The following is a 27,017-nucleotide window of genomic DNA, read 5'->3' as shown; positions in this document are numbered from 1 at the left end:
AGTAATCAAGAGGCTGCCTCTGAGTTTTTTATGACTTGGTGTAACCACTGTACCCTGGTAGGTAATAGCCCATAACTCATAGGATATAATTTAGTATTAACTTAAACAGTTAATAACAAATATTACAGTTATTGGAGCTGCAAGGTGTGAGAAACATTAAATCACAAAACAATTAATTAGATTAAACTATCCTCTGAAAACTTTATCATGCAACTATAGAATAATATAATATAAATTCTAGGATTCAAATATGCAATATCTTACTAGTTTTAATTATTTATATTAACTAAGCGTACTTAAAAATTATCTATTTGAATAAATTAATGAATCAACGAATATTGTTTGAGTTATAAAAATATAATAAATATTTGAACTTGGCGGCCAGAGATATTATAATTTGTTGTTTATTCCAAGCCGAATAGATATGACACATTTCTTCCATGATACTGATATAAACCGTTTTTTTTTTCTAGTGATATAAACCGTTTTTATTTACTGTCTGGTATTACCATAGACAATTTTTACGCTGGGTGCGATAATTTTATGGATATTGTACGATATACTTATAAAATAGGATGGCAACACTGCGTTCGGTATCCTGTATATCTTAATTCGTGGTAGAGAATTAGAGACCTTACGTTAATCGATTAATTATCTACGTGAAAAAACCCTTTTTGACTGTGAGTTTAACATAGTAAATTTATTGTTGTTTTGGTTTTGAATATTTTGATTTCTTTTTTCAGTTATTTTGTAATATAGTTATAAATATAATACAGTTATTATAATATAATTATATTGTAATATAGGTATTTATAATTGTTGGTAACCTATAGCATATAGGTTATATAATATAACATAATAACATAATATTTGTTGTAAAAACTGGTTAAGTAAGTATCTTCTAAATTATTAATTTTAATAAATGAAACTACATTTTTGAAAATTTTTCTGAATGTTAATAACTTATTAGAATGTCAGATATAAATACAAAATCTCTTGTTACAAAATTAAGAGGGAATGAAACGCCAAAAAATTGCGACAAAAATGGGCCGACTTCTGATTCTAGCTTTCAGGTAGATCCTGTAGCATATAGCTCTTTACAAAATTCAAAAGTATGTATCATCTAATTTAATTTTGTATTGATTTAAAAATTATTTATTTATTTTTCATGATTTGAATAGCTAATTAAAGTTTCTACACCGAATCAATGTGTATACAGAGGCAGGGGAATGGCTATTCAACAACTAGCTGAATCCATGTCTTCAAGAGACAGAACGAACGATTCAAATAATAGGGTTGGTATGACAATTTTAACTTATAATTAATATTATGTTTTGTATAATTTAATTGTTTTATAACATTAGGTTGCTTTATTCTCAAACAATCTTTATTTAAATAAAATGTATTTAATACTGTAATATAGGTTTTAATATCAAAATTATAAAAGTTTATAGAATAATCAATAAGACCACTTGTTAACATTAAAATAAAATCATCATAAAAAAAATGTATTTAATCTAGGTAGATACAATTTTAAATTTAATTTGGAATAATTTTTTTTTTTTTGCATAACAATCTACTTTTTTAATTACATTTTTTTTTAGTTTATTCAATAATTAAAATAGATAATTTAGTTTCTTGAGTTTTGAAGAACTTGGTCAATTTTTAATTTTTCTCATTACTGAAAATTATCACTTGTATGTTGAAGTACTGACGAAAGTATTAAATAATGGAACAATTTGTATCATAAGTTGATACAAATTGAAAAATATATTTTTAGTATTCTTCATAACTGATTAAAATCTACTAATATTTTTATACAATTCGTAGAAAAATTATCTCAGCACTCAATTTATGTATATTGATTTTAATTTATAATTCATAAACATAGACTTTATGTAAATAGTTTTAAAAATATGTGATGTGAATATGTTAATGATATTACTTCTGGTGTGGAACAATATTTCAGATTTCCAACAATATTGTCTATTACTTGTTTGTAAAAATATATTTTCCGAAATTCTTGTGATTCTAAAATGTCATTGAAATCTAATAATTGTTGATTCAATCGTAGGCTCAATAACATATTTGCTGTACTAAATATTTAGATGGTTTTCTTTCTTTTTTTTTTAACAACTCTTAGAATTTTTAATTTAATACCATAGTTTTTTAAAAATGTTGTTAGTTCTTTCCGTAATATGTTAAATTCATCATTGATTACTCATTTATTTTCTAACATATATATAAATTGCTCAAAAAAGCATAAATTTTTTACTTTGCATGCTTTGCTTGATATATTTATAAACTTAAACATATCAAAATTTTTTTTATATAATATATAAAATAATTAATTTCATATTAAAAAAAAAAAAAAAATGCTAATACGACATTTTAAGTAATTATTTGGAATACTTTCAGCTTCAATAAAATTTTTATTGTTAACTTATATTCGTTCTGTAAAACTTGAATTATCACTTTGAAATGCTGCTTGACCACAGCACAGTTTTTATATATCTAGTGCTACTAATTTGTATAATTTCACAAAGCTTTATATTAATCATTTTTAAACTATGAGTGCTTAAAAGAATGAGATAAAATTTGTAAGCTATTCTTTTTTGAACACCTTAAATGTGTCCAAACTGGCCCCGTCATATACTTGGACTATCATTGGAATATCATACTTGTCGTTTTTCAGTGTTATTTCAAATTATATTAATCTAACTAGAATAATCTCTTGATAAATCACAATTAATAAATATTAAAAGTCTTTTGCAAATAATTAAATTATCTTTATCTTACACAAATCGAAAAATACTCTTCCTTCTGTTATCTAGCATCATCACACATTAGTAGTGTAAACATATCACATTTTTTATTTATTAATTATATTATTTTTAAATATCATAAGAATGAATATAAAATATGATTTCATTTCAAATTATAGGTTGTAGTGTAGTTAAAATAATTCACAACGTTCCCTGAGAAATTCGAGTCATATTTTTAATGTAATTTTTGAAGTTCCTTAAATTTTCCTTAATTTTTAGAATTTTTTTTTTTTGTTGTGGCCTTTTAGGCTTAATTCTTGTTTGGATTAACTAAAAATTATTTCAATTATAGTTATCCAATAAGCTTGATTTTTTTCAACCTGTTCTTTATATTATGCAGTTGATATTTTTTCTTTTATATCACATGTTTTTTGGGTACAAGAAATTGTTTGTGTTTCAGTTATTCAACAAGACAATTGTTACTGGAATTTTTTTAAATTTGTCTGCAAATGATTTTCCAGTTATTTAATCCTAATCAAGTAAAATTGTAACCAGTGCCCAGTGACAAGACGTGTCACATGTAGGAAATCATGTTACAATAGTCGAACCTAATAAATTATTATAATTAGTAATTATAATGAAAATGTGGTTAACTTTATGGGTGTAAATTAACTTCATGTTGACATTAACAGACGTCAAAATATATAAATTGTTTAAATACTATAAATACAATATTCTATAGATACAAGATATATTCATATCAAAGATAGTTATTTCAACGTACAAATAATTTTATAATTAATTTACTATAGTCGGTGACACTATAAGTGCGACACATTTACCCACCATATCCCAAGAGTGGCCAATTTTTTTAGTGAACCACATTAAAAATGTTAGTTATTGGAGGGAAGTAATGTAGCCTATGTCAATCCCTAAGTCCGTCAATGTAGGAGGCTATCTGATTGTCTTCTTGTATTATTTAGATTCCTCGCATACTTGCTGTTTTCTTAAACTTATTTACTGATGTATCATTAATTTATTAATAAATATAATTAGGTATCCATATTTAACAGTGTGTAATTATTATTTAATGTTTATAGTACTTCTCAAACACAACCATAGAACGCCATTTCAATAATCTTAGAGAAGAAAATGCAAAAAGTAAATTTATAATATCATTGTTTATTTTATGTTTTTGTAGTTATTACAATATCATTGATGTGTGCTTACTATACCAAATTATAATATTTATTTTATTTTTCAATAAGCTTTTAAATGTTTAATTTTTGTTGTGAAGAAAATGTAATTAAAATTTGAAATAGATAGAATCTAGATTACATATTAGTATTAACAGCAATAATTAAAAATATATAGATATTATAATTATTAATCAATTTTTTTTTTCAGAACTTATGGAAAAAAATGAAAATATTTGAGGAAAATTCATATTTTCTAATAGAAATGTATAACATTTAAAAGGTAAAATAAAATTTTTAATAATTCAAATTAAGTAAAATAAATAATAAATGATTTTTTTTAATGAATCATATCTTTATATTTTAATATGGTAGTATAGTGGTAACATATTATTTGTATAGTTATATGTTTACTGAAATAGTAATTTAAAGTTTAAAATTATTTAAAATTATTAAAATTATCTACAACCCCTATACTATATTCTATTTGTATAAAAACCGAAAATCATTAACTAACCATAATTAAATTGTAATCTAAAACTTGTAATAGCATGCAATATATTATGCTGAAGTATTTTAATTGTTATAAATAATAATAATTAAAAAATTTAAATAAAATTTTGTATTTACTTATCTTTAAAGATAGGAAAGTAGGTATATAAAATGATGCATGATTTGTAATTATGAATAATATAATACTATAATTTAATATGATAAAAATAATAATAATTTCAGGACAGGTTTCACCGGGCGTAACAATCTATCTTAAATCTTAATAACTTATATTAAAATGTGTTCATTTTAATTGATAAATGATAGTCATAAAGTGTATTACTTTTTTAATTTATTAACTATTACTTATAAATTATAATTGTATTATGCAACAAATATTATAAAATAAATAGATTTGGTGATAAAATTGTTTTAAGATACAAAAAAAATCTACCTAATATTTTATTCACACGTTACATGTACATAAATTCGCTTAATAACTTATTGTGATTACAATATTTACAGTAAAATTAATATTAAGATAGGAGATACCCATTGGTAATACTATTCAGAGTTATACAATATCATTATTATATAAATATATTTATGTATGACTTAATTAGAAAACTAATTTTTTTAGAAATAATAATTCAATAATTCAAGTTAGTAGATAATTTCAATAAAATAAACAAAATTAATATTAATATGTATAAGTTTATATAATAATAAAAGATTCATTATGTTAAACTACCATATTATGATGATGATAATGATAATACTACTATAGTTACAAAATAATACAACAGTTAGGTACTGATTATTTATATATAAAAATAAAATAAAAATGTAATACTATTGTTAATAATAAATACCAATATATCCAATACAATTTAATATGGAAAAAATAATTTCAATTATATTGTTATATTAGTATTCCATTTTAAAATATTTAGTATTATATAGCTATGTATGTAAAATCTAACTTCAATTTTTGTTTTGGGAAGATTATGTTTCCCTGATTTAGTAATAGAATCGATAGGTTGTATTTAAATTAACTTTACTGCAGAATCAAAATACCTTATCTCCTAATATAAAATAATTTGGTGGAATTGATGAAATCCCTTTTGAGATAGTCATCAATGCTACTTTTTCCAGATGACTAGTCTTTGTACTCATTAAGAATAACTAGTGGTTGACTTGGAAATAAAGTAGTAAAGGTACTCTTGCTACTTTTAAAATGTAGAGTCCTTAGCATTTTAATAAAACTTACATCATCATGGCGGTGGGTGGTTAAAAGTTTACATAACAATCCGTCCCATGTGTTCCCCTTTAAAAAAGAAGTACGGGTACGCTAGCGTATCCAAAAAATTAGTTGAGTTACTCAGTCGCCCCGCGTCCCCCCCAAGTCAATAAGACAATAAGGTTCAATGTATTTTTTATGTATACATATACACCATTTGTGTTAAAATGGCACATATACTTGATCATCGCAGATATATATATTTTTGTAAGAACTAGAATCTGTCTAACAATCTTATATTGTCAAGAAATTAGTTTAATTTTGGCTAATGATGATAATTTTCTAATATTTAGAGTTAACACATTTCATAAAAATAATAATTTGTAATATAAGTAATGATTATTTTATCACAGTGTTTTGTAAAATACTGTTTTTCAAAGAATTCCCATAATACAGATAGTATAATTGTGTAAATGTTTACAGGGGTAGACTTGAAATAAAAATCAGCCATTGAGAAACAAAAAATATTGTGCTAAATATAAAATATAAAAATAATTAATAAATAAATAAATAAAAAATAGGTTTTTTGGTTTAACACTGCATTGTATTTCTTCCCTTTTTCATTTTATTACTAGTTACAAAATACAGCTGTTATTAAAAAAAAATCATTAATGAATACATTTATTAAATTGACTTAAATTTATTCGAGCAACCCAAGAGTGCACAGACCCATATGGAGCATGACATACCATCCGACCAAATCGGCCTCCTGATAGTCCAAGATAATCTAATCTAATCTTCTCTAATTTTTCAGGTAAATTTTAAATTTAAAAGAAATAGTTGAAAATTTGCAGTAACTTACTAAAAGACAATAAAAACTTTTTCAAAATGTATTTATTATTATTATTATTATTTTTTTGTAATAAGTGTTATGTATTATGAATAGTTAATTAATTTTTCAAAACATAATGTTCTATATCAATAATATGTCACAGATTTTTTAGATTTATTATTATTATTAATAATATTTTTTAGAAAAACTTGGCAATATTTGTTAAAATGGATATAATAAGATGTTGTAACAATACGTACATAAAATTATATACAAAAATAAAAACTTTATTTCAGATAATATTGATTTTGTATTAATTGTCCCTCAAGGAAACCATTAATTATTACTAAGGAACAAATTTGAACTCAAATTGCCAGTCCAAAAACATTGCTTTACAAGCATGAAGTTTATTTTATCAAGAAATTAAAAAATGTAACATTTATTTTGAATTTCAAAGATGTTTTTACTTATTAGAACATGTTTTTTATGTTTTAGTACATTTCTATGGTTTTAAGTCATTTTCATCTAATAATGGATAAAATTTCAAAAAAATGTAGTTAAAACTCTTTCTAGAAGAATAAAAAAAAATATTATTTATTTTCCCTCGTCAAAGTTCTATTTATATTATTTATTGTGTTTTTACAGATTAAATTTTCATAATAAAAAAGAATAGGATAAGAATAAGAATTAGAATTTATATAATCACGGTGCACATTTTCTTGTTTTCAGGGCATTTAAATCAATCACCTAACTATCACTATTAAAAAATGTTAAAATGGTATTTTACTTGCATATTTTTAAGTTAAAATTTGAAAGAAATAAGATATTTAATAATAGAAAACTTTTGTTTTGTTTTTTTTTTGTAATTTAAAAATGTTTATATAAATTGGTTGTCCGTCCGCTTAATTTGTTGTTAATACCTTAACAATTATCTTAATATACATCACTGAATTTAAATTTTCCACATCCATTTCACTGATCATGTACTGACATGTACGATGGCTAATAACCATAAAACAATTAGTGAAAATATGCAATAATTGAAAAATATGCTAATACAATTTTAAATTATGAGTTCAGTGATGAATATATTGATTTTACATTGCTGTGAAAGTAAAAATTCTTTTATTTTCTTCTTTGGCATCTAATCTGGTAGAAAATGAATCTTGTTGGTATTTTTAGGTACCTAGTCAATAAATAGTAAACAAGTTTTGACAAAATTAATTTTTTTTTTTTTATGTAACTCATCATCAACATAAATACATAATCAGTTACATCAGCTACAAATGATTAAGTTAGATAATGTAGTTACTTTTAATATTTACCAAAAATTTAATGACTATTTTCGAAACATGATGACATTCCCGAAATATTTTAACTTATAGTGTTAAACATAGTTAGTTACTTATAACAGTAATAACTTTACACAAAGACTTAGATCTGATTAATTTTTTTTACATATTTTATTTATAAACAACAGTTTCTATAGAAATACACTAACTAGATAGGCATAGGTACACTTTTTTAGTAACAATTTAAAAAGATTCATTTTTTTTTTTTTGAGTACAATAAAATAATATATTGAAATGGGCTATTATGATATAGTTCCAAAGAAATCTAGTACGTTGTCTACCATAAAAAAGAAGATTCATATTATCTCAATAGTTACATTGGTACGTTCACTTATACACTTTAAAAAAATATGTATTATTAATGATATTTTTTAAGACGCCGCACTGTTTTATTTTCTCTCTGTCCCGCACAATAAATATTAATTTGATACGTTCAGCAGAACGTATTTGATAAAAAGAATCCATATGAAACCTTTTACATTTTAATTTCTTTTAAGTTAAATAAACATAACTATTCTACTGATGTAACCGCCTTCTACCTACTTTCATGTAACTGTTTACTTATATTTGATATTTATTATGACAGTTAAATCATTTTAAAGAACAAGGCATTATATATAATACTATTAATACTACATGATATTAATATATTATTGTATAATCATTACCTCAATTTTTAGTTTTGTATTCTGTTTAACAATATATTTTATATAGCATGGTATAATGTACATTATTAATATACTGATTACCCTTTAAGGCATTAACGTAATTAATAAAAAAATAACTTTAAGAAGGCCTAATAGTTAAGGTAAAAGTATACAATAGATAAATTAAGTCTTAAACTACTCAAGATCAGGTAAAGATTACAGAGCTATTAATTAAATGAAAGGAAATCGTGGGTAATCTAAATATCACAGTCATTTATCACTTGATATGTTATAAATAAAACTAATTGCTAAATGGTTAAGTATCCAATATCATTGAAATTAAGAACCTATATGTATATTTTATTCAGTTGTGTATTTGTAGTTGTGTGTGTATCAAGGGGAGTAATCAAGAGGCTGTCTCTGAGTTTTTTATGACTTGGTGTAACCACTGTACCCTGGTAGGTAATAGCCCATAACTCATAGGATATAATTTAGTATTAATTTAAACAGTTAATAACAAATATTACAGTTATTGGAGCTGCAAGGTGTGAGAAACATTAAATCACAAAACAATTAATTAGATTAAACTATCCTCTGAAAACTTTATCATGCAACTATAGAATAATATAATATAAATTCTAGGATGCAAATATGCAATATCTTACTAGTTTTAATTATTTATATTAACTAAGCGTACTTAAAAATTATCTATTTGAATAAATTAATGAATCAACGAATATTGTTTGAGTTATAAAAATATAATAAATATTTGAACTTGGCGGCCAGAGATATTATAATTTGTTGTTTATTCCAAGCCGAATAGATATGACACATTTCTTCCATGATACTGATATAAACCGTTTTTTTTTTTCTAGTGATATAAACCGTTTTTATTTACTGTCTGGTATTACCATAGACAATTTTTACGCTGGGTGCAATAATTTTATGGATATTGTACGATATACTTATAAAATAGGATGGCAACACTGCGTTCGGCATCCTGTTTATCTTAATTCGTGGTAGAGAATTAGAGACCTTACGTTAATCGATTAATTATCTACGTGAAAAAACCCTTTTTGACTGTGAGTTTAACATAGTAAATTTATTGTTGTTTTGGTTTTGAATATTTTGATTTCTTTTTTCAGTTATTTTGTAATATAGTTATAAATATAATACAGTTATTATAATATAATTATATTGTAATATAGGTATTTATAATTGTTGGTAACCTATAGCATATAGGTTATATAATATAACATAATAACATAATATTTGTTGTAAAAACTGGTTAAGTAAGTATCTTCTAAATTATTAATTTTAATAAATGAAACTACATTTTTGAAAATTTTTCTGAATGATAATAACTTATTAGAATGTCAGATATAAATACAAAATCTCTTGTTACAAAATTAAGAGGGAATGAAACGCCAAAAAATTGCGACAAAAATGGGCCGACTTCTGATTCTAGCTTTCAGGTAGATCCTGTAGCATATAGCTCTTTACAAAATTCAAAAGTATGTATCATCTAATTTAATTTTGTATTGATTTAAAAATTATTTATTTATTTTTCATGATTTGAATAGCTAATTAAAGTTTCTACACCGAATCAATGTGTATACAGAGGCAGGGGAATGGCTATTCAACAACTAGCTGAATCCATGTCTTCAAGAGACAGAACGAACGATTCAAATAATAGGGTTGGTATGACAATTTTAACTTATAATTAATATTATGTTTTGTATAATTTAATTGTTTTATAACATTAGGTTGCTTTATTCTCAAACAATCTTTATTTAAATAAAATGTATTTAATACTGTAATATAGGTTTTAATATCAAAATTATAAAAGTTTATAGAATAATCAATAAGACCACTTGTTAACATTAAAATAAAATCATCATAAAAAAAATGTATTTAATCTAGGTAGATACAATTTTAAATTTAATTTGGAATAATTTTTTTTTTTTTGCATAACAATCTACTTTTTTAATTACATTTTTTTTTAGTTTATTCAATAATTAAAATAGATAATTTAGTTTCTTGAGTTTTGAAGAACTTGGTCAATTTTTAATTTTTCTCATTACTGAAAATTATCACTTGTATGTTGAAGTACTGACGAAAGTATTAAATAATGGAACAATTTGTATCATAAGTTGATACAAATTGAAAAATATATTTTTAGTATTCTTCATAACTGATTAAAATCTACTAATATTTTTATACAATTCGTAGAAAAATTATCTCAGCACTCAATTTATGTATATTGATTTTAATTTATAATTCATAAACATAGACTTTATGTAAATAGTTTTAAAAATATGTGATGTGAATATGTTAATGATATTACTTCTGGTGTGGAACAATATTTCAGATTTCCAACAATATTGTCTATTACTTGTTTGTAAAAATATATTTTCCGAAATTCTTGTGATTCTAAAATGTCATTGAAATCTAATAATTGTTGATTCAATCGTAGGCTCAATAACATATTTGCTGTACTAAATATTTAGATGGTTTTCTTTCTTTTTTTTTTAACAACTCTTAGAATTTTTAATTTAATACCATAGTTTTTTAAAAATGTTGTTAGTTCTTTCCGTAATATGTTAAATTCATCATTGATTACTCATTTATTTTCTAACATATATATAAATTGCTCAAAAAAGCATAAATTTTTTACTTTGCATGCTTTGCTTGATATATTTATAAACTTAAACATATCAAAATTTTTTTTATATAATATATAAAATAATTAATTTCATATTAAAAAAAAAAAAAAAATGCTAATACGACATTTTAAGTAATTATTTGGAATACTTTCAGCTTCAATAAAATTTTTATTGTTAACTTATATTCGTTCTGTAAAACTTGAATTATCACTTTGAAATGCTGCTTGACCACAGCACAGTTTTTATATATCTAGTGCTACTAATTTGTATAATTTCACAAAGCTTTATATTAATCATTTTTAAACTATGAGTGCTTAAAAGAATGAGATAAAATTTGTAAGCTATTCTTTTTTGAACACCTTAAATGTGTCCAAACTGGCCCCGTCATATACTTGGACTATCATTGGAATATCATACTTGTCGTTTTTCAGTGTTATTTCAAATTATATTAATCTAACTAGAATAATCTCTTGATAAATCACAATTAATAAATATTAAAAGTCTTTTGCAAATAATTAAATTATCTTTATCTTACACAAATCGAAAAATACTCTTCCTTCTGTTATCTAGCATCATCACACATTAGTAGTGTAAACATATCACATTTTTTATTTATTAATTATATTATTTTTAAATATCATAAGAATGAATATAAAATATGATTTCATTTCAAATTATAGGTTGTAGTGTAGTTAAAATAATTCACAACGTTCCCTGAGAAATTCGAGTCATATTTTTAATGTAATTTTTGAAGTTCCTTAAATTTTCCTTAATTTTTAGAATTTTTTTTTTTTGTTGTGGCCTTTTAGGCTTAATTCTTGTTTGGATTAACTAAAAATTATTTCAATTATAGTTATCCAATAAGCTTGATTTTTTTCAACCTGTTCTTTATATTATGCAGTTGATATTTTTTCTTTTATATCACATGTTTTTTGGGTACAAGAAATTGTTTGTGTTTCAGTTATTCAACAAGACAATTGTTACTGGAATTTTTTTAAATTTGTCTGCAAATGATTTTCCAGTTATTTAATCCTAATCAAGTAAAATTGTAACCAGTGCCCAGTGACAAGACGTGTCACATGTAGGAAATCATGTTACAATAGTCGAACCTAATAAATTATTATAATTAGTAATTATAATGAAAATGTGGTTAACTTTATGGGTGTAAATTAACTTCATGTTGACATTAACAGACGTCAAAATATATAAATTGTTTAAATACTATAAATACAATATTCTATAGATACAAGATATATTCATATCAAAGATAGTTATTTCAACGTACAAATAATTTTATAATTAATTTACTATAGTCGGTGACACTATAAGTGCGACACATTTACCCACCATATCCCAAGAGTGGCCAATTTTTTTAGTGAACCACATTAAAAATGTTAGTTATTGGAGGGAAGTAATGTAGCCTATGTCAATCCCTAAGTCCGTCAATGTAGGAGGCTATCTGATTGTCTTCTTGTATTATTTAGATTCCTCGCATACTTGCTGTTTTCTTAAACTTATTTACTGATGTATCATTAATTTATTAATAAATATAATTAGGTATCCATATTTAACAGTGTGTAATTATTATTTAATGTTTATAGTACTTCTCAAACACAACCATAGAACGCCATTTCAATAATCTTAGAGAAGAAAATGCAAAAAGTAAATTTATAATATCATTGTTTATTTTATGTTTTTGTAGTTATTACAATATCATTGATGTGTGCTTACTATACCAAATTATAATATTTATTTTATTTTTCAATAAGCTTTTAAATGTTTAATTTTTGTTGTGAAGAAAATGTAATTAAAATTTGAAATAGATAGAATCTAGATTACATATTAGTATTAACAGCAATAATTAAAAATATATAGATATTATAATTATTAATCAATTTTTTTTTTCAGAACTTATGGAAAAAAATGAAAATATTTGAGGAAAATTCATATTTTCTAATAGAAATGTATAACATTTAAAAGGTAAAATAAAATTTTTAATAATTCAAATTAAGTAAAATAAATAATAAATGATTTTTTTTAATGAATCATATCTTTATATTTTAATATGGTAGTATAGTGGTAACATATTATTTGTATAGTTATATGTTTACTGAAATAGTAATTTAAAGTTTAAAATTATTTAAAATTATTAAAATTATCTACAACCCCTATACTATATTCTATTTGTATAAAAACCGAAAATCATTAACTAACCATAATTAAATTGTAATCTAAAACTTGTAATAGCATGCAATATATTATGCTGAAGTATTTTAATTGTTATAAATAATAATAATTAAAAAATTTAAATAAAATTTTGTATTTACTTATCTTTAAAGATAGGAAAGTAGGTATATAAAATGATGCATGATTTGTAATTATGAATAATATAATACTATAATTTAATATGATAAAAATAATAATAATTTCAGGACAGGTTTCACCGGGCGTAACAATCTATCTTAAATCTTAATAACTTATATTAAATTATTATATTAAAATGTGTTCATTTTAATTGATAAATGATAGTCATAAAGTGTATTACTTTTTTAATTTATTAACTATTATTTATAAATTATAATTGTATTATGCAACAAATATTATAAAATAAATAGATTTGGTGATAAAATTGTTTTAAGATAAAAAAAAAATCTACCTAATATTTTATTCACACGTTACATGTACATAAATTCGCTTAATAACTTATTGTGATTACAATATTTACAGTAAAATTAATATTAAGATAGGAGATACCCATTGGTAATACTATTCAGAGTTATACAATATCATTATTATATAAATATATTTATGTATGACTTAATTAGAAAACTAATTTTTTTAGAAATAATAATTCAATAGTTACATTGGTACGTTCACTTATACACTTTAAAAAAATATGTATTATTAATGATATTTTTTAAGACGCCGCACTGTTTTATTTTCTCTCCGTCCCGCACAATAAATATTAATTTGATACGTTCAGCAGAACGTATTTGATAAAAAGAATCCATATGAAACCTTTTACATTTTAATTTCTTTTAAGTTAAATAAACATAACTATTCTACTGATGTAACCGCCTTCTACCTACTTTCATGTAACTGTTTACTTATATTTGATATTTATTATGACAGTTAAATCATTTTAAAGAACAAGGCATTATATATAATACTATTAATACTACATGATATTATTGTATAATCATTACCTCAATTTTTAGTTTTGTATTCTGTTTAACAATATATTTTATATAGCATGGTATAATGTACATTATTAATATACTGATTACCCTTTAAGGCATTAACGTAATTAATAAAAAAATAACTTTAAGAAGGCCTAATAGTTAAGGTAAAAGTATACAATAGATAAATTAAGTCTTAAACTACTCAAGATCAGGTAAAGATTACAGAGCTATTAATTAAATGAAAGGAAATCGTGGGTAATCTAAATATCACAGTCATTTATCACTTGATATGTTATAAATAAAACTAATTGCTAAATGGTTAAGTATCCAATATCATTGAAATTAAGAACCTATATGTATATTTTATTCAGTTGTGTATTTGTAGTTGTGTGTGTATCAAGGGGAGTAATCAAGAGGCTGTCTCTGAGTTTTTTATGACTTGGTGTAACCACTGTACCCTGGTAGGTAATAGCCCATAACTCATAGGATATAATTTAGTATTAATTTAAACAGTTAATAACAAATATTACAGTTATTGGAGCTGCAAGGTGTGAGAAACATTAAATCACAAAACAATTAATTAGATTAAACTATCCTCTGAAAACTTTATCATGCAACTATAGAATAATATAATATAAATTCTAGGATGCAAATATGCAATATCTTACTAGTTTTAATTATTTATATTAACTAAGCGTACTTAAAAATTATCTATTTGAATAAATCAATGAATCAACGAATATTGTTTGAGTTATAAAAATATAATAAATATTTGAACTTGGCGGCCAGAGATATTATGATTTGTTGTTTATTCCAAGCCGAATAGATATGACACATTTCTTCCATGATACTGATATAAACCGTTTTTTTTTTCTAGTGATATAAACCGTTTTTATTTACTGTCTGGTATTACCATAGACAATTTTTACGCTGGGTGCGATAATTTTATGGATATTGTACGATATACTTATAAAATAGGATGGCAACACTGCGTTCGGCATCCTGTATATCTTAATTCGTGGTAGAGAATTAGAGACCTTACGTTAATCGATTAATTATCTACGTGAAAAAACCCTTTTTGACTGTGAGTTTAACATAGTAAATTTATTGTGGTTTTGGTTTTGAATATTTTGATTTCTTTTTTCAGTTATTTTGTAATATAGTTATAAATATAATACAGTTATTATAATATAATTATATTGTAATATAGGTATTTATAATTGTTGGTAACCTATAGCATATAGGTTATATAATATAACATAATAACATAATATTTGTTGTAAAAACTGGTTAAGTAAGTATCTTCTAAATTATTAATTTTAATAAATGAAACTACATTTTTGAAAATTTTTCTGAATGTTAATAACTTATTAGAATGTCAGATATAAATACAAAATCTCTTGTTACAAAATTAAGAGGGAATGAAACGCCAAAAAATTGCGACAAAAATGGGCCGACTTCTGATTCTAGCTTTCAGGTAGATCCTGTAGCATATAGCTCTTTACAAAATTCAAAAGTATGTATCATCTAATTTAATTTTGTATTGATTTAAAAATTATTTATTTATTTTTCATGATTTGAATAGCTAATTAAAGTTTCTACACCGAATCAATGTGTATACAGAGGCAGGGGAATGGCTATTCAACAACTAGCTGAATCCATGTCTTCAAGAGACAGAACGAACGATTCAAATAATAGGGTTGGTATGACAATTTTAACTTATAATTAATATTATGTTTTGTATAATTTAATTGTTTTATAACATTAGGTTGCTTTATTCTCAAACAATCTTTATTTAAATAAAATGTATTTAATACTGTAATATAGGTTTTAATATCAAAATTATAAAAGTTTATAGAATAATCAATAAGACCACTTGTTAACATTAAAATAAAATCATTATAAAAAAAATGTATTTAATCTAGGTAGATACAATTTTAAATTTAATTTGGAATAATTTTTTTTTTTTTGCATAACAATCTACTTTTTTAATTACATTTTTTTTTAGTTTATTCAATAATTAAAATAGATAATTTAGTTTCTTGAGTTTTGAAGAACTTGGTCAATTTTTAATTTTTCTCATTACTGAAAATTATCACTTGTATGTTGAAGTACTGACGAAAGTATTAAATAATGGAACAATTTGTATCATAAGTTGATACAAATTGAAAAATATATTTTTAGTATTCTTCATAACTGATTAAAATCTACTAATATTTTTATACAATTCGTAGAAAAATTATCTCAGCACTCAATTTATGTATATTGATTTTAATTTATAATTCATAAACATAGACTTTATGTAAATAGTTTTAAAAATATGTGATGTGAATATGTTAATGATATTACTTCTGGTGTGGAACAATATTTCAGATTTCCAACAATATTGTCTATTACTTGTTTGTAAAAATATATTTTCCGAAATTCTTGTGATTCTAAAATGTCATTGAAATCTAATAATTGTTGATTCAATCGTAGGCTCAATAACATATTTGCTGTACTAAATATTTAGATGGTTTTCTTTCTTTTTTTTTTAACAACTCTTAGAATTTTTAATTTAATACCATAGTTTTTTAAAAATGTTGTTAGTTCTTTCCGTAATATGTTAAATTCATCATTGATTACTCATTTATTTTCTAACATATATATAAATTGCTCAAAAAAGCATAAATTTTTTACTTTGCATGCTTTGCTTGATATATTTATAAACTTAAATATATCAAAATTTTTTTTATATAATATATAAAATAATTAATTTCATATTAAAAAAAAAAAAAAAAATGCTAATACGACATTTTAAGTAATTATTTGGAATACTTTCAGCTTCAATAAAATTTTTATTGTTAACTTATATTCGTTCTGTAAAACTTGAATTATCACTTTGAAATGCTGCTTGACCACAGCACAGTTTTTATATATCTAGTGCTACTAATTTGTATAATTTCACAAAGCTTTATATTAATCATTTTTAAACTATGAGTGCTTAAAAGAATGAGATAAAATTTGTAAGCTATTCTTTTTTGAACACCTTAAATGTGTCCAAACTGGCCCCGTCATATACTTGGACTATCATTGGAATATCATACTTGTCGTTTTTCAGTGTTATTTCAAATTATATTAATCTAACTAGAATAATCTCTTGATAAATCACAATTAATAAATATTAAAAGTCTTTTGCAAATAATTAAATTATCTTTATCTTACACAAATCGAAAAATACTCTTCCTTCTGTTATCTAGCATCATCACACATTAGTAGTGTAAACATATCACATTTTTTATTTATTAATTATATTATTTTTAAATATCATAAGAATGAATATAAAATATGATTTCATTTCAAATTATAGGTTGTAGTGTAGTTAAAATAATTCACAACGTTCCCTGAGAAATTCGAGTCATATTTTTAATGTAATTTTTGAAGTTCCTTAAATTTTCCTTAATTTTTAGAATTTTTTTTTTTTGTTGTGGCCTTTTAGGCTTAATTCTTGTTTGGATTAACTAAAAATTATTTCAATTATAGTTATCCAATAAGCTAGATTTTTTTCAACCTGTTCTTTATATTATGCAGTTGATATTTTTTCTTTTATATCACATGTTTTTTGGGTACAAGAAATTGTTTGTGTTTCAGTTATTCAACAAGACAATTGTTACTGGAATTTTTTTAAATTTGTCTGCAAATGATTTTCCAGTTATTTAATCCTAATCAAGTAAAATTGTAACCAGTGCCCAGTGACAAGACGTGTCACATGTAGGAAATCATGTTACAATAGTCGAACCTAATAAATTATTATAATTAGTAATTATAATGAAAATGTGGTTAACTTTATGGGTGTAAATTAACTTCATGTTGACATTAACAGACGTCAAAATATATAAATTTTTTAAATACTATAAATACAATATTCTATAGATACAAGATATATTCATATCAAAGATAGTTATTTCAACGTACAAATAATTTTATAATTAATTTACTATAGTCGGTGACACTATAAGTGCGACACATTTACCCACCATATCCCAAGAGTGGCCAATTTTTTTAGTGAACCACATTAAAAATGTTAGTTATTGGAGGGAAGTAATGTAGCCTATGTCAATCCCTAAGTCCGTCAATGTAGAAGGCTATCTGATTGTCTTCTTGTATTATTTAGATTCCTCGCATACTTGCTGTTTTCTTAAACTTATTTACTGATGTATCATTAATTTATTAATAAATATAATTAGGTATCCATATTTAACAGTGTGTAATTATTATTTAATGTTTATAGTACTTCTCAAACACAACCATAGAACGCCATTTCAATAATCTTAGAGAAGAAAATGCAAAAAGTAAATTTATAATATCATTGTTTATTTTATGTTTTTGTAGTTATTACAATATCATTGATGTGTGCTTACTATACCAAATTATAATATTTATTTTATTTTTCAATAAGCTTTTAAATGTTTAATTTTTGTTGTGAAGAAAATGTAATTAAAATTTGAAATAGATAGAATCTAGATTACATATTAGTATTAACAGCAATAATTAAAAATATATAGATATTATAATTATTAATCAATTTTTTTTTTCAGAACTTATGGAAAAAAATGAAAATATTTGAGGAAAATTCATATTTTCTAATAGAAATGTATAACATTTAAAAGGTAAAATAAAATTTTTAATAATTCAAATTAAGTAAAATAAATAATAAATGATTTTTTTTAATGAATCATATCTTTATATTTTAATATGGTAGTATAGTGGTAACATATTATTTGTATAGTTATATGTTTACTGAAATAGTAATTTAAAGTTTAAAATTATTTAAAATTATTAAAATTATCTACAACCCCTATACTATATTCTATTTGTATAAAAACCGAAAATCATTAACTAACCATAATTAAATTGTAATCTAAAACTTGTAATAGCATGCAATATATTATGCTGAAGTATTTTAATTGTTATAAATAATAATAATTAAAAAATTTTAATAAAATTTTGTATTTACTTATCTTTAAAGATAGGAAAGTAGGTATATAAAATGATGCATGATTTGTAATTATGAATAATATAATACTATAATTTAATATGATAAAAATAATAATAATTTCAGGACAGGTTTCACCGAGCGTAACAATCTATCTTAAATCTTAATAACTTATATTAAATTATTATATTAAAATGTGTTCATTTTAATTGATAAATGATAGTCATAAAGTGTATTACTTTTTTAATTTATTAACTATTACTTATAAATTATAATTGTATTATGCAACAAATATTATAAAATAAATAGATTTGGTGATAAAATTGTTTTAAGATAAAAAAAAAATCTACCTAATATTTTATTCACACGTTACATGTACATAAATTCGCTTAATAACTTATTGTGATTACAATATTTACAGTAAAATTAATATTAAGATAGGAGATACCCATTGGTAATACTATTCAGAGTTATACAATATCATTATTATATAAATATATTTATGTATGACTTAATTAGAAAACTAATTTTTTTAGAAATAATAATTCAATAGTTACATTGGTACGTTCACTTATACACTTTAAAAAAATATGTATTATTGATGATATTTTTTAAGACGCCGCACTGTTTTATTTTCTCTCTGTCCCGCACAATAAATATTAATTTGATACGTTCAGCAGAACGTATTTGATAAAAAGAATCCATATGAAACCTTTTACATTTTAATTTCTTTTAAGTTAAATAAACATAACTATTCTACTGATGTAACCGCCTTCTACCTACTTTCATGTAACTGTTTACTTATATTTGATATTTATTATGACAGTTAAATCATTTTAAAGAACAAGGCATTATATATAATACTATTAATACTACATGATATTATTGTATAATCATTACCTCAATTTTTAGTTTTGTATTCTGTTTAACAATATATTTTATATAGCATGGTATAATGTACATTATTAATATACTGATTACCCTTTAAGGCATTAACGTAATTAATAAAAAAATAACTTTAAGAAGGCCTAATAGTTAAGGTAAAAGTATACAATAGATAAATTAAGTCTTAAACTACTCAAGATCAGGTAAAGATTACAGAGCTATTAATTAAATGAAAGGAAATCGTGGGTAATCTAAATATCACAGTCATTTATCACTTGATATGTTATAAATAAAACTAATTGCTAAATGGTTAAGTATCCAATATCATTGAAATTAAGAACCTATATGTATATTTTATTCAGTTGTGTATTTGTAGTTGTGTGTGTATCAAGGGGAGTAATCAAGAGGCTGCCTCTGAGTTTTTTATGACTTGGTGTAACCACTGTACCCTGGTAGGTAATAGCCCATAACTCATAGGATATAATTTAGTATTAACTTAAACAGTTAATAACAAATATTACAGTTATTGGAGCTGCAAGGTGTGAGAAACATTAAATCACAAAACAATTAATTAGATTAAACTATCCTCTGAAAACTTTATCATGCAACTATAGAATAATATAATATAAATTCTAGGATTCAAATATGCAATATCTTACTAGTTTTAATTATTTATATTAACTAAGCGTACTTAAAAATTATCTATTTGAATAAATTAATGAATCAACGAATATTGTTTGAGTTATAAAAATATAATAAATATTTGAACTTGGCGGCCAGAGATATTATAATTTGTTGTTTATTCCAAGCCGAATAGATATGACACATTTCTTCCATGATACTGATATAAACCGTTTTTTTTTTCTAGTGATATAAACCGTTTTTATTTACTGTCTGGTATTACCATAGACAATTTTTACGCTGGTGCGATAATTTTATGGATATTGTACGATATACTTATAAAATAGGATGGCAACACTGCGTTCGGCATCCTGTTTATCTTAATTCGTGGTAGAGAATTAGAGACCTTACGTTAATCGATTAATTATCTACGTGAAAAAACCCTTTTTGACTGTGAGTTTAACATAGTAAATTTATTGTTGTTTTGGTTTTGAATATTTTGATTTCTTTTTTCAGTTATTTTGTAATATAGTTATAAATATAATACAGTTATTATAATATAATTATATTGTAATATAGGTATTTATAATTGTTGGTAACCTATAGCATATAGGTTATATAATATAACATAATAACATAATATTTGTTGTAAAAACTGGTTAAGTAAGTATCTTCTAAATTATTAATTTTAATAAATGAAACTACATTTTTGAAAATTTTTCTGAATGTTAATAACTTATTAGAATGTCAGATATAAATACAAAATCTCTTGTTACAAAATTAAGAGGGAATGAAACGCCAAAAAATTGCGACAAAAATGGGCCGACTTCTGATTCTAGCTTTCAGGTAGATCCTGTAGCATATAGCTCTTTACAAAATTCAAAAGTATGTATCATCTAATTTAATTTTGTATTGATTTAAAAATTATTTATTTATTTTTCATGATTTGAATAGCTAATTAAAGTTTCTACACCGAATCAATGTGTATACAGAGGCAGGGGAATGGCTATTCTACAACTAGCTGAATCCATGTCTTCAAGAGACAGAACGAACGATTCAAATAATAGGGTTGGTATGACAATTTTAACTTATAATTAATATTATGTTTTGTATAATTTAATTGTTTTATAACATTAGGTTGCTTTATTCTCAAACAATCTTTATTTAAATAAAATGTATTTAATACTGTAATATAGGTTTTAATATCAAAATTATAAAAGTTTATAGAATAATCAATAAGACCACTTGTTAACATTAAAATAAAATCATCATAAAAAAAATGTATTTAATCTAGGTAGATACAATTTTAAATTTAATTTGGAATAATTTTTTTTTTTTGCATAACAATCTACTTTTTTAATTACATTTTTTTTTAGTTTATTCAATAATTAAAATAGATAATTTAGTTTCTTGAGTTTTGAAGAACTTGGTCAATTTTTAATTTTTCTCATTACTGAAAATTATCACTTGTATGTTGAAGTACTGACAAAAGTATTAAATAATGGAACAATTTGTATCATAAGTTGATACAAATTGAAAAATATATTTTTAGTATTCTTCATAACTGATTAAAATCTACTAATATTTTTATACAATTCGTAGAAAAATTATCTCAGCACTCAATTTATGTATATTGATTTTAATTTATAATTCATAAACATAGACTTTATGTAAATAGTTTTAAAAATATGTGATGTGAATATGTTAATGATATTACTTCTGGTGTGGAACAATATTTCAGATTTCCAACAATATTGTCTATTACTTGTTTGTAAAAATATATTTTCCGAAATTCTTGTGATTCTAAAATGTCATTGAAATCTAATAATTGTTGATTCAATCGTAGGCTCAATAACATATTTGCTGTACTAAATATTTAGATGGTTTTCTTTCTTTTTTTTTTAACAACTCTTAGAATTTTTAATTTAATACCATAGTTTTTTAAAAATGTTGTTAGTTCTTTCCGTAATATGTTAAATTCATCATTGATTACTCATTTATTTTCTAACATATATATAAATTGCTCAAAAAAGCATAAATTTTTTACTTTGCATGCTTTGCTTGATATATTTATAAACTTAAACATATCAAAATTTTTTTTATATAATATATAAAATAATTAATTTCATATTAAAAAAAAAAAAAAAATGCTAATACGACATTTTAAGTAATTATTTGGAATACTTTCAGCTTCAATAAAATTTTTATTGTTAACTTATATTCGTTCTGTAAAACTTGAATTATCACTTTGAAATGCTGCTTGACCACAGCACAGTTTTTATATATCTAGTGCTACTAATTTGTATAATTTCACAAAGCTTTATATTAATCATTTTTAAACTATGAGTGCTTAAAAGAATGAGATAAAATTTGTAAGCTATTCTTTTTTGAACACCTTAAATGTGTCCAAACTGGCCCCGTCATATACTTGGACTATCATTGGAATATCATACTTGTCGTTTTTCAGTGTTATTTCAAATTATATTAATCTAACTAGAATAATCTCTTGATAAATCACAATTAATAAATATTAAAAGTCTTTTGCAAATAATTAAATTATCTTTATCTTACACAAATCGAAAAATACTCTTCCTTCTGTTATCTAGCATCATCACACATTAGTAGTGTAAACATATCACATTTTTTATTTATTAATTATATTATTTTTAAATATCATAAGAATGAATATAAAATATGATTTCATTTCAAATTATAGGTTGTAGTGTAGTTAAAATAATTCACAACGTTCCCTGAGAAATTCGAGTCATATTTTTAATGTAATTTTTGAAGTTCCTTAAATTTTCCTTAATTTTTAGAATTTTTTTTTTTTGTTGTGGCCTTTTAGGCTTAATTCTTGTTTGGATTAACTAAAAATTATTTCAATTATAGTTATCCAATAAGCTTGATTTTTTTCAACCTGTTCTTTATATTATGCAGTTGATATTTTTTCTTTTATATCACATGTTTTTTGGGTACAAGAAATTGTTTGTGTTTCAGTTATTCAACAAGACAATTGTTACTGGAATTTTTTTAAATTTGTCTGCAAATGATTTTCCAGTTATTTAATCCTAATCAAGTAAAATTGTAACCAGTGCCCAGTGACAAGACGTGTCACATGTAGGAAATCATGTTACAATAGTCGAACCTAATAAATTATTATAATTAGTAATTATAATGAAAATGTGGTTAACTTTATGGGTGTAAATTAACTTCATGTTGACATTAACAGACGTCAAAATATATAAATTGTTTAAATACTATAAATACAATATTCTATAGATACAAGATATATTCATATCAAAGATAGTTATTTCAACGTACAAATAATTTTATAATTAATTTACTATAGTCGGTGACACTATAAGTGCGACACATTTACCCACCATATCCCAAGAGTGGCCAATTTTTTTAGTGAACCACATTAAAAATGTTAGTTATTGGAGGGAAGTAATGTAGCCTATGTCAATCCCTAAGTCCGTCAATGTAGGAGGCTATCTGATTGTCTTCTTGTATTATTTAGATTCCTCGCATACTTGCTGTTTTCTTAAACTTATTTACTGATGTATCATTAATTTATTAATAAATATAATTAGGTATCCATATTTAACAGTGTGTAATTATTATTTAATGTTTATAGTACTTCTCAAACACAACCATAGAACGCCATTTCAATAATCTTAGAGAAGAAAATGCAAAAAGTAAATTTATAATATCATTGTTTATTTTATGTTTTTGTAGTTATTACAATATCATTGATGTGTGCTTACTATACCAAATTATAATATTTATTTTATTTTTCAATAAGCTTTTAAATGTTTAATTTTTGTTGTGAAGAAAATGTAATTAAAATTTGAAATAGATAGAATCTAGATTACATATTAGTATTAACAGCAATAATTAAAAATATATAGATATTATAATTATTAATCAATTTTTTTTTTCAGAACTTATGGAAAAAAATGAAAATATTTGAGGAAAATTCATATTTTCTAATAGAAATGTATAACATTTAAAAGGTAAAATAAAATTTTTAATAATTCAAATTAAGTAAAATAAATAATAAATGATTTTTTTTAATGAATCATATCTTTATATTTTAATATGGTAGTATAGTGGTAACATATTATTTGTATAGTTATATGTTTACTGAAATAGTAATTTAAAGTTTAAAATTATTTAAAATTATTAAAATTATCTACAACCCCTATACTATATTCTATTTGTATAAAAACCGAAAATCATTAACTAACCATAATTAAATTGTAATCTAAAACTTGTAATAGCATGCAATATATTATGCTGAAGTATTTTAATTGTTATAAATAATAATAATTAAAAAATTTAAATAAAATTTTGTATTTACTTATCTTTAAAGATAGGAAAGTAGGTATATAAAATGATGCATGATTTGTAATTATGAATAATATAATACTATAATTTAATATGATAAAAATAATAATAATTTCAGGACAGGTTTCACCGGGCGTAACAATCTATCTTAAATCTTAATAACTTATATTAAATTATTATATTAAAATGTGTTCATTTTAATTGATAAATGATAGTCATAAAGTGTATTACTTTTTTAATTTATTAACTATTACTTATAAATTATAATTGTATTATGCAACAAATATTATAAAATAAATAGATTTGGTGATAAAATTGTTTTAAGATAAAAAAAAAATCTACCTAATATTTTATTCACACGTTACATGTACATAAATTCGCTTAATAACTTATTGTGATTACAATATTTACAGTAAAATTAATATTAAGATAGGAGATACCCATTGGTAATACTATTCAGAGTTATACAATATCATTATTATATAAATATATTTATGTATGACTTAATTAGAAAACTAATTTTTTTAGAAATAATAATTCAATAGTTACATTGGTACGTTCACTTATACACTTTAAAAAAATATGTATTATTAATGATATTTTTTTAAGACGCCGCACTGTTTTATTTTCTCTCTGTCCCGCACAATAAATATTAATTTGATACGTTCAGCAGAACGTATTTGATAAAAAGAATCCATATGAAACCTTTTACATTTTAATTTCTTTTAAGTTAAATAAACATAACTATTCTACTGATGTAACCGCCTTCTACCTACTTTCATGTAACTGTTTACTTATATTTGATATTTATTATGACAGTTAAATCATTTTAAAGAACAAGGCATTATATATAATACTATTAATACTACATGATATTATTGTATAATCATTACCTCAATTTTTAGTTTTGTATTCTGTTTAACAATATATTTTATATAGCATGGTATAATGTACATTATTAATATACTGATTACCCTTTAAGGCATTAACGTAATTAATAAAAAAATAACTTTAAGAAGGCCTAATAGTTAAGGTAAAAGTATACAATAGATAAATTAAGTCTTAAACTACTCAAGATCAGGTAAAGATTACAGAGCTATTAATTAAATGAAAGGAAATCGTGGGTAATCTAAATATCACAGTCATTTATCACTTGATATGTTATAAATAAAACTAATTGCTAAATGGTTAAGTATCCAATATGATTGAAATTAAGAACCTATATGTATATTTTATTCAGTTGTGTATTTGTAGTTGTGTGTGTATCAAGGGGAGTAATCAAGAGGCTGCCTCTGAGTTTTTTATGACTTGGTGTAACCACTGTACCCTGGTAGGTAATAGCCCATAACTCATAGGATATAATTTAGTATTAACTTAAACAGTTAATAACAAATATTACAGTTATTGGAGCTGCAAGGTGTGAGAAACATTAAATCACAAAACAATTAATTAGATTAAACTATCCTCTGAAAACTTTATCATGCAACTATAGAATAATATAATATAAATTCTAGGATGCAAATATGCAATATCTTACTAGTTTTAATTATTTATATTAACTAAGCGTACTTAAAAATTATCTATTTGAATAAATTAATGAATCAACGAATATTGTTTGAGTTATAAAAATATAATAAATATTTGAACTTGGCGGCCAGAGATATTATAATTTGTTGTTTATTCCAAGCCGAATAGATATGACACATTTCTTCCATGATACTGATATAAACCGTTTTTTTTTCCAGTGATATAAACCGTTTTTATTTACTGTCTGGTATTACCATAGACAATTTTTACGCTGGTGCGATAATTTT

General features: G+C 23.0%; 4 protein-coding genes across 6 annotated transcripts; all 4 read left to right on the top strand.

Moving 5' to 3' along the window:
• The first annotated feature begins 835 nt into the window (after window positions 1–835).
• On the top strand, window positions 836–4,337 carry LOC149059890 (uncharacterized). Its single transcript, XM_089217684.1, has 4 exons — window positions 836–1,112; window positions 1,182–1,295; window positions 3,866–3,926; window positions 4,173–4,337. The coding sequence occupies exons 1-4, from the start codon at window positions 972–974 to the stop codon at window positions 4,199–4,201; spliced, it is 345 nt and encodes a 114-aa protein (XP_089073810.1). The 5' UTR covers window positions 836–971; the 3' UTR covers window positions 4,202–4,337.
• Window positions 4,338–9,700: 5,363 nt separating this feature from the next.
• On the top strand, window positions 9,701–13,263 carry LOC149059889 (uncharacterized). The gene is made up of 5 exons (XM_089217979.1): window positions 9,701–9,816; window positions 9,897–10,038; window positions 10,108–10,221; window positions 12,792–12,852; window positions 13,099–13,263. Exons 2-5 carry the CDS (start codon window positions 9,898–9,900, stop codon window positions 13,125–13,127), a joined length of 345 nt encoding a protein of 114 aa, XP_089074105.1. The 5' UTR covers window positions 9,701–9,816; window position 9,897; the 3' UTR covers window positions 13,128–13,263.
• Window positions 13,264–15,550: 2,287 nt separating this feature from the next.
• On the top strand, window positions 15,551–19,114 carry LOC149059888 (uncharacterized). Of its 2 annotated transcripts, XM_089217710.1 has the most exons (5): window positions 15,551–15,666; window positions 15,747–15,888; window positions 15,958–16,071; window positions 18,643–18,703; window positions 18,950–19,114. In XM_089217710.1, the coding sequence occupies exons 2-5, from the start codon at window positions 15,748–15,750 to the stop codon at window positions 18,976–18,978; spliced, it is 345 nt and encodes a 114-aa protein (XP_089073836.1). In that variant the 5' UTR covers window positions 15,551–15,666; window position 15,747; the 3' UTR covers window positions 18,979–19,114. The 2 variants fall into 2 exon arrangements, with proteins under 2 accessions (XP_089073836.1, XP_089073835.1); XM_089217709.1 differs by having other exon boundaries at window positions 15,612–15,888.
• A 2,286-nt stretch (window positions 19,115–21,400) lies between these two features.
• Window positions 21,401–24,870, top strand: LOC149059887 (uncharacterized). Of its 2 annotated transcripts, XM_089217982.1 has the most exons (5): window positions 21,401–21,516; window positions 21,597–21,738; window positions 21,808–21,921; window positions 24,491–24,551; window positions 24,798–24,870. In XM_089217982.1, exons 2-5 carry the CDS (start codon window positions 21,598–21,600, stop codon window positions 24,824–24,826), a joined length of 345 nt encoding a protein of 114 aa, XP_089074108.1. In that variant the 5' UTR covers window positions 21,401–21,516; window position 21,597; the 3' UTR covers window positions 24,827–24,870. The 2 variants fall into 2 exon arrangements, with proteins under 2 accessions (XP_089074108.1, XP_089074107.1); XM_089217981.1 differs by having other exon boundaries at window positions 21,459–21,738.
• Window positions 24,871–27,017: the final 2,147 nt, after the last annotated feature.

The sequence above is a fragment of the Diuraphis noxia genome, unplaced genomic scaffold (genome assembly GCF_037042655.1).
Source record: "Diuraphis noxia isolate RWA-SAM2 unplaced genomic scaffold, SU_Dnox_SAM2 contig0001, whole genome shotgun sequence".
Classification (NCBI taxonomy): Eukaryota; Metazoa; Arthropoda; class Insecta; order Hemiptera; family Aphididae; genus Diuraphis; species Diuraphis noxia.
This window is presented reverse-complemented; position numbering and strand designations above follow the sequence as displayed.

What these genes read in the sequence shown, in the direction of transcription:
- LOC149059890 (XM_089217684.1), top strand. Translation starts at nt 972, where the DNA reads ATGTCAGATATAAATACAAAATCTCTTGTTACAAAATTAAGAGGGAAT. An exon ending in GCTCTTTACAAAATTCAAAA is followed by an intron (nt 1,113 to 1,181) that starts GTATGTATCATC and finishes TGATTTGAATAG; the next exon opens with CTAATTAAAGTTTCTACACC. An exon ending in CGAACGATTCAAATAATAGG is followed by an intron (nt 1,296 to 3,865) that starts GTTGGTATGACA and finishes TAATGTTTATAG; the next exon opens with TACTTCTCAAACACAACCAT.
- LOC149059889 (XM_089217979.1), top strand. Translation starts at nt 9,898, where the DNA reads ATGTCAGATATAAATACAAAATCTCTTGTTACAAAATTAAGAGGGAAT. An exon ending in GCTCTTTACAAAATTCAAAA is followed by an intron (nt 10,039 to 10,107) that starts GTATGTATCATC and finishes TGATTTGAATAG; the next exon opens with CTAATTAAAGTTTCTACACC. An exon ending in TAGAGAAGAAAATGCAAAAA is followed by an intron (nt 12,853 to 13,098) that starts GTAAATTTATAA and finishes TTTTTTTTTCAG; the next exon opens with AACTTATGGAAAAAAATGAA.
- LOC149059888 (XM_089217710.1), top strand. Translation starts at nt 15,748, where the DNA reads ATGTCAGATATAAATACAAAATCTCTTGTTACAAAATTAAGAGGGAAT. An exon ending in CGAACGATTCAAATAATAGG is followed by an intron (nt 16,072 to 18,642) that starts GTTGGTATGACA and finishes TAATGTTTATAG; the next exon opens with TACTTCTCAAACACAACCAT. An exon ending in TAGAGAAGAAAATGCAAAAA is followed by an intron (nt 18,704 to 18,949) that starts GTAAATTTATAA and finishes TTTTTTTTTCAG; the next exon opens with AACTTATGGAAAAAAATGAA.
- LOC149059887 (XM_089217982.1), top strand. Translation starts at nt 21,598, where the DNA reads ATGTCAGATATAAATACAAAATCTCTTGTTACAAAATTAAGAGGGAAT. An exon ending in GCTCTTTACAAAATTCAAAA is followed by an intron (nt 21,739 to 21,807) that starts GTATGTATCATC and finishes TGATTTGAATAG; the next exon opens with CTAATTAAAGTTTCTACACC. An exon ending in TAGAGAAGAAAATGCAAAAA is followed by an intron (nt 24,552 to 24,797) that starts GTAAATTTATAA and finishes TTTTTTTTTCAG; the next exon opens with AACTTATGGAAAAAAATGAA.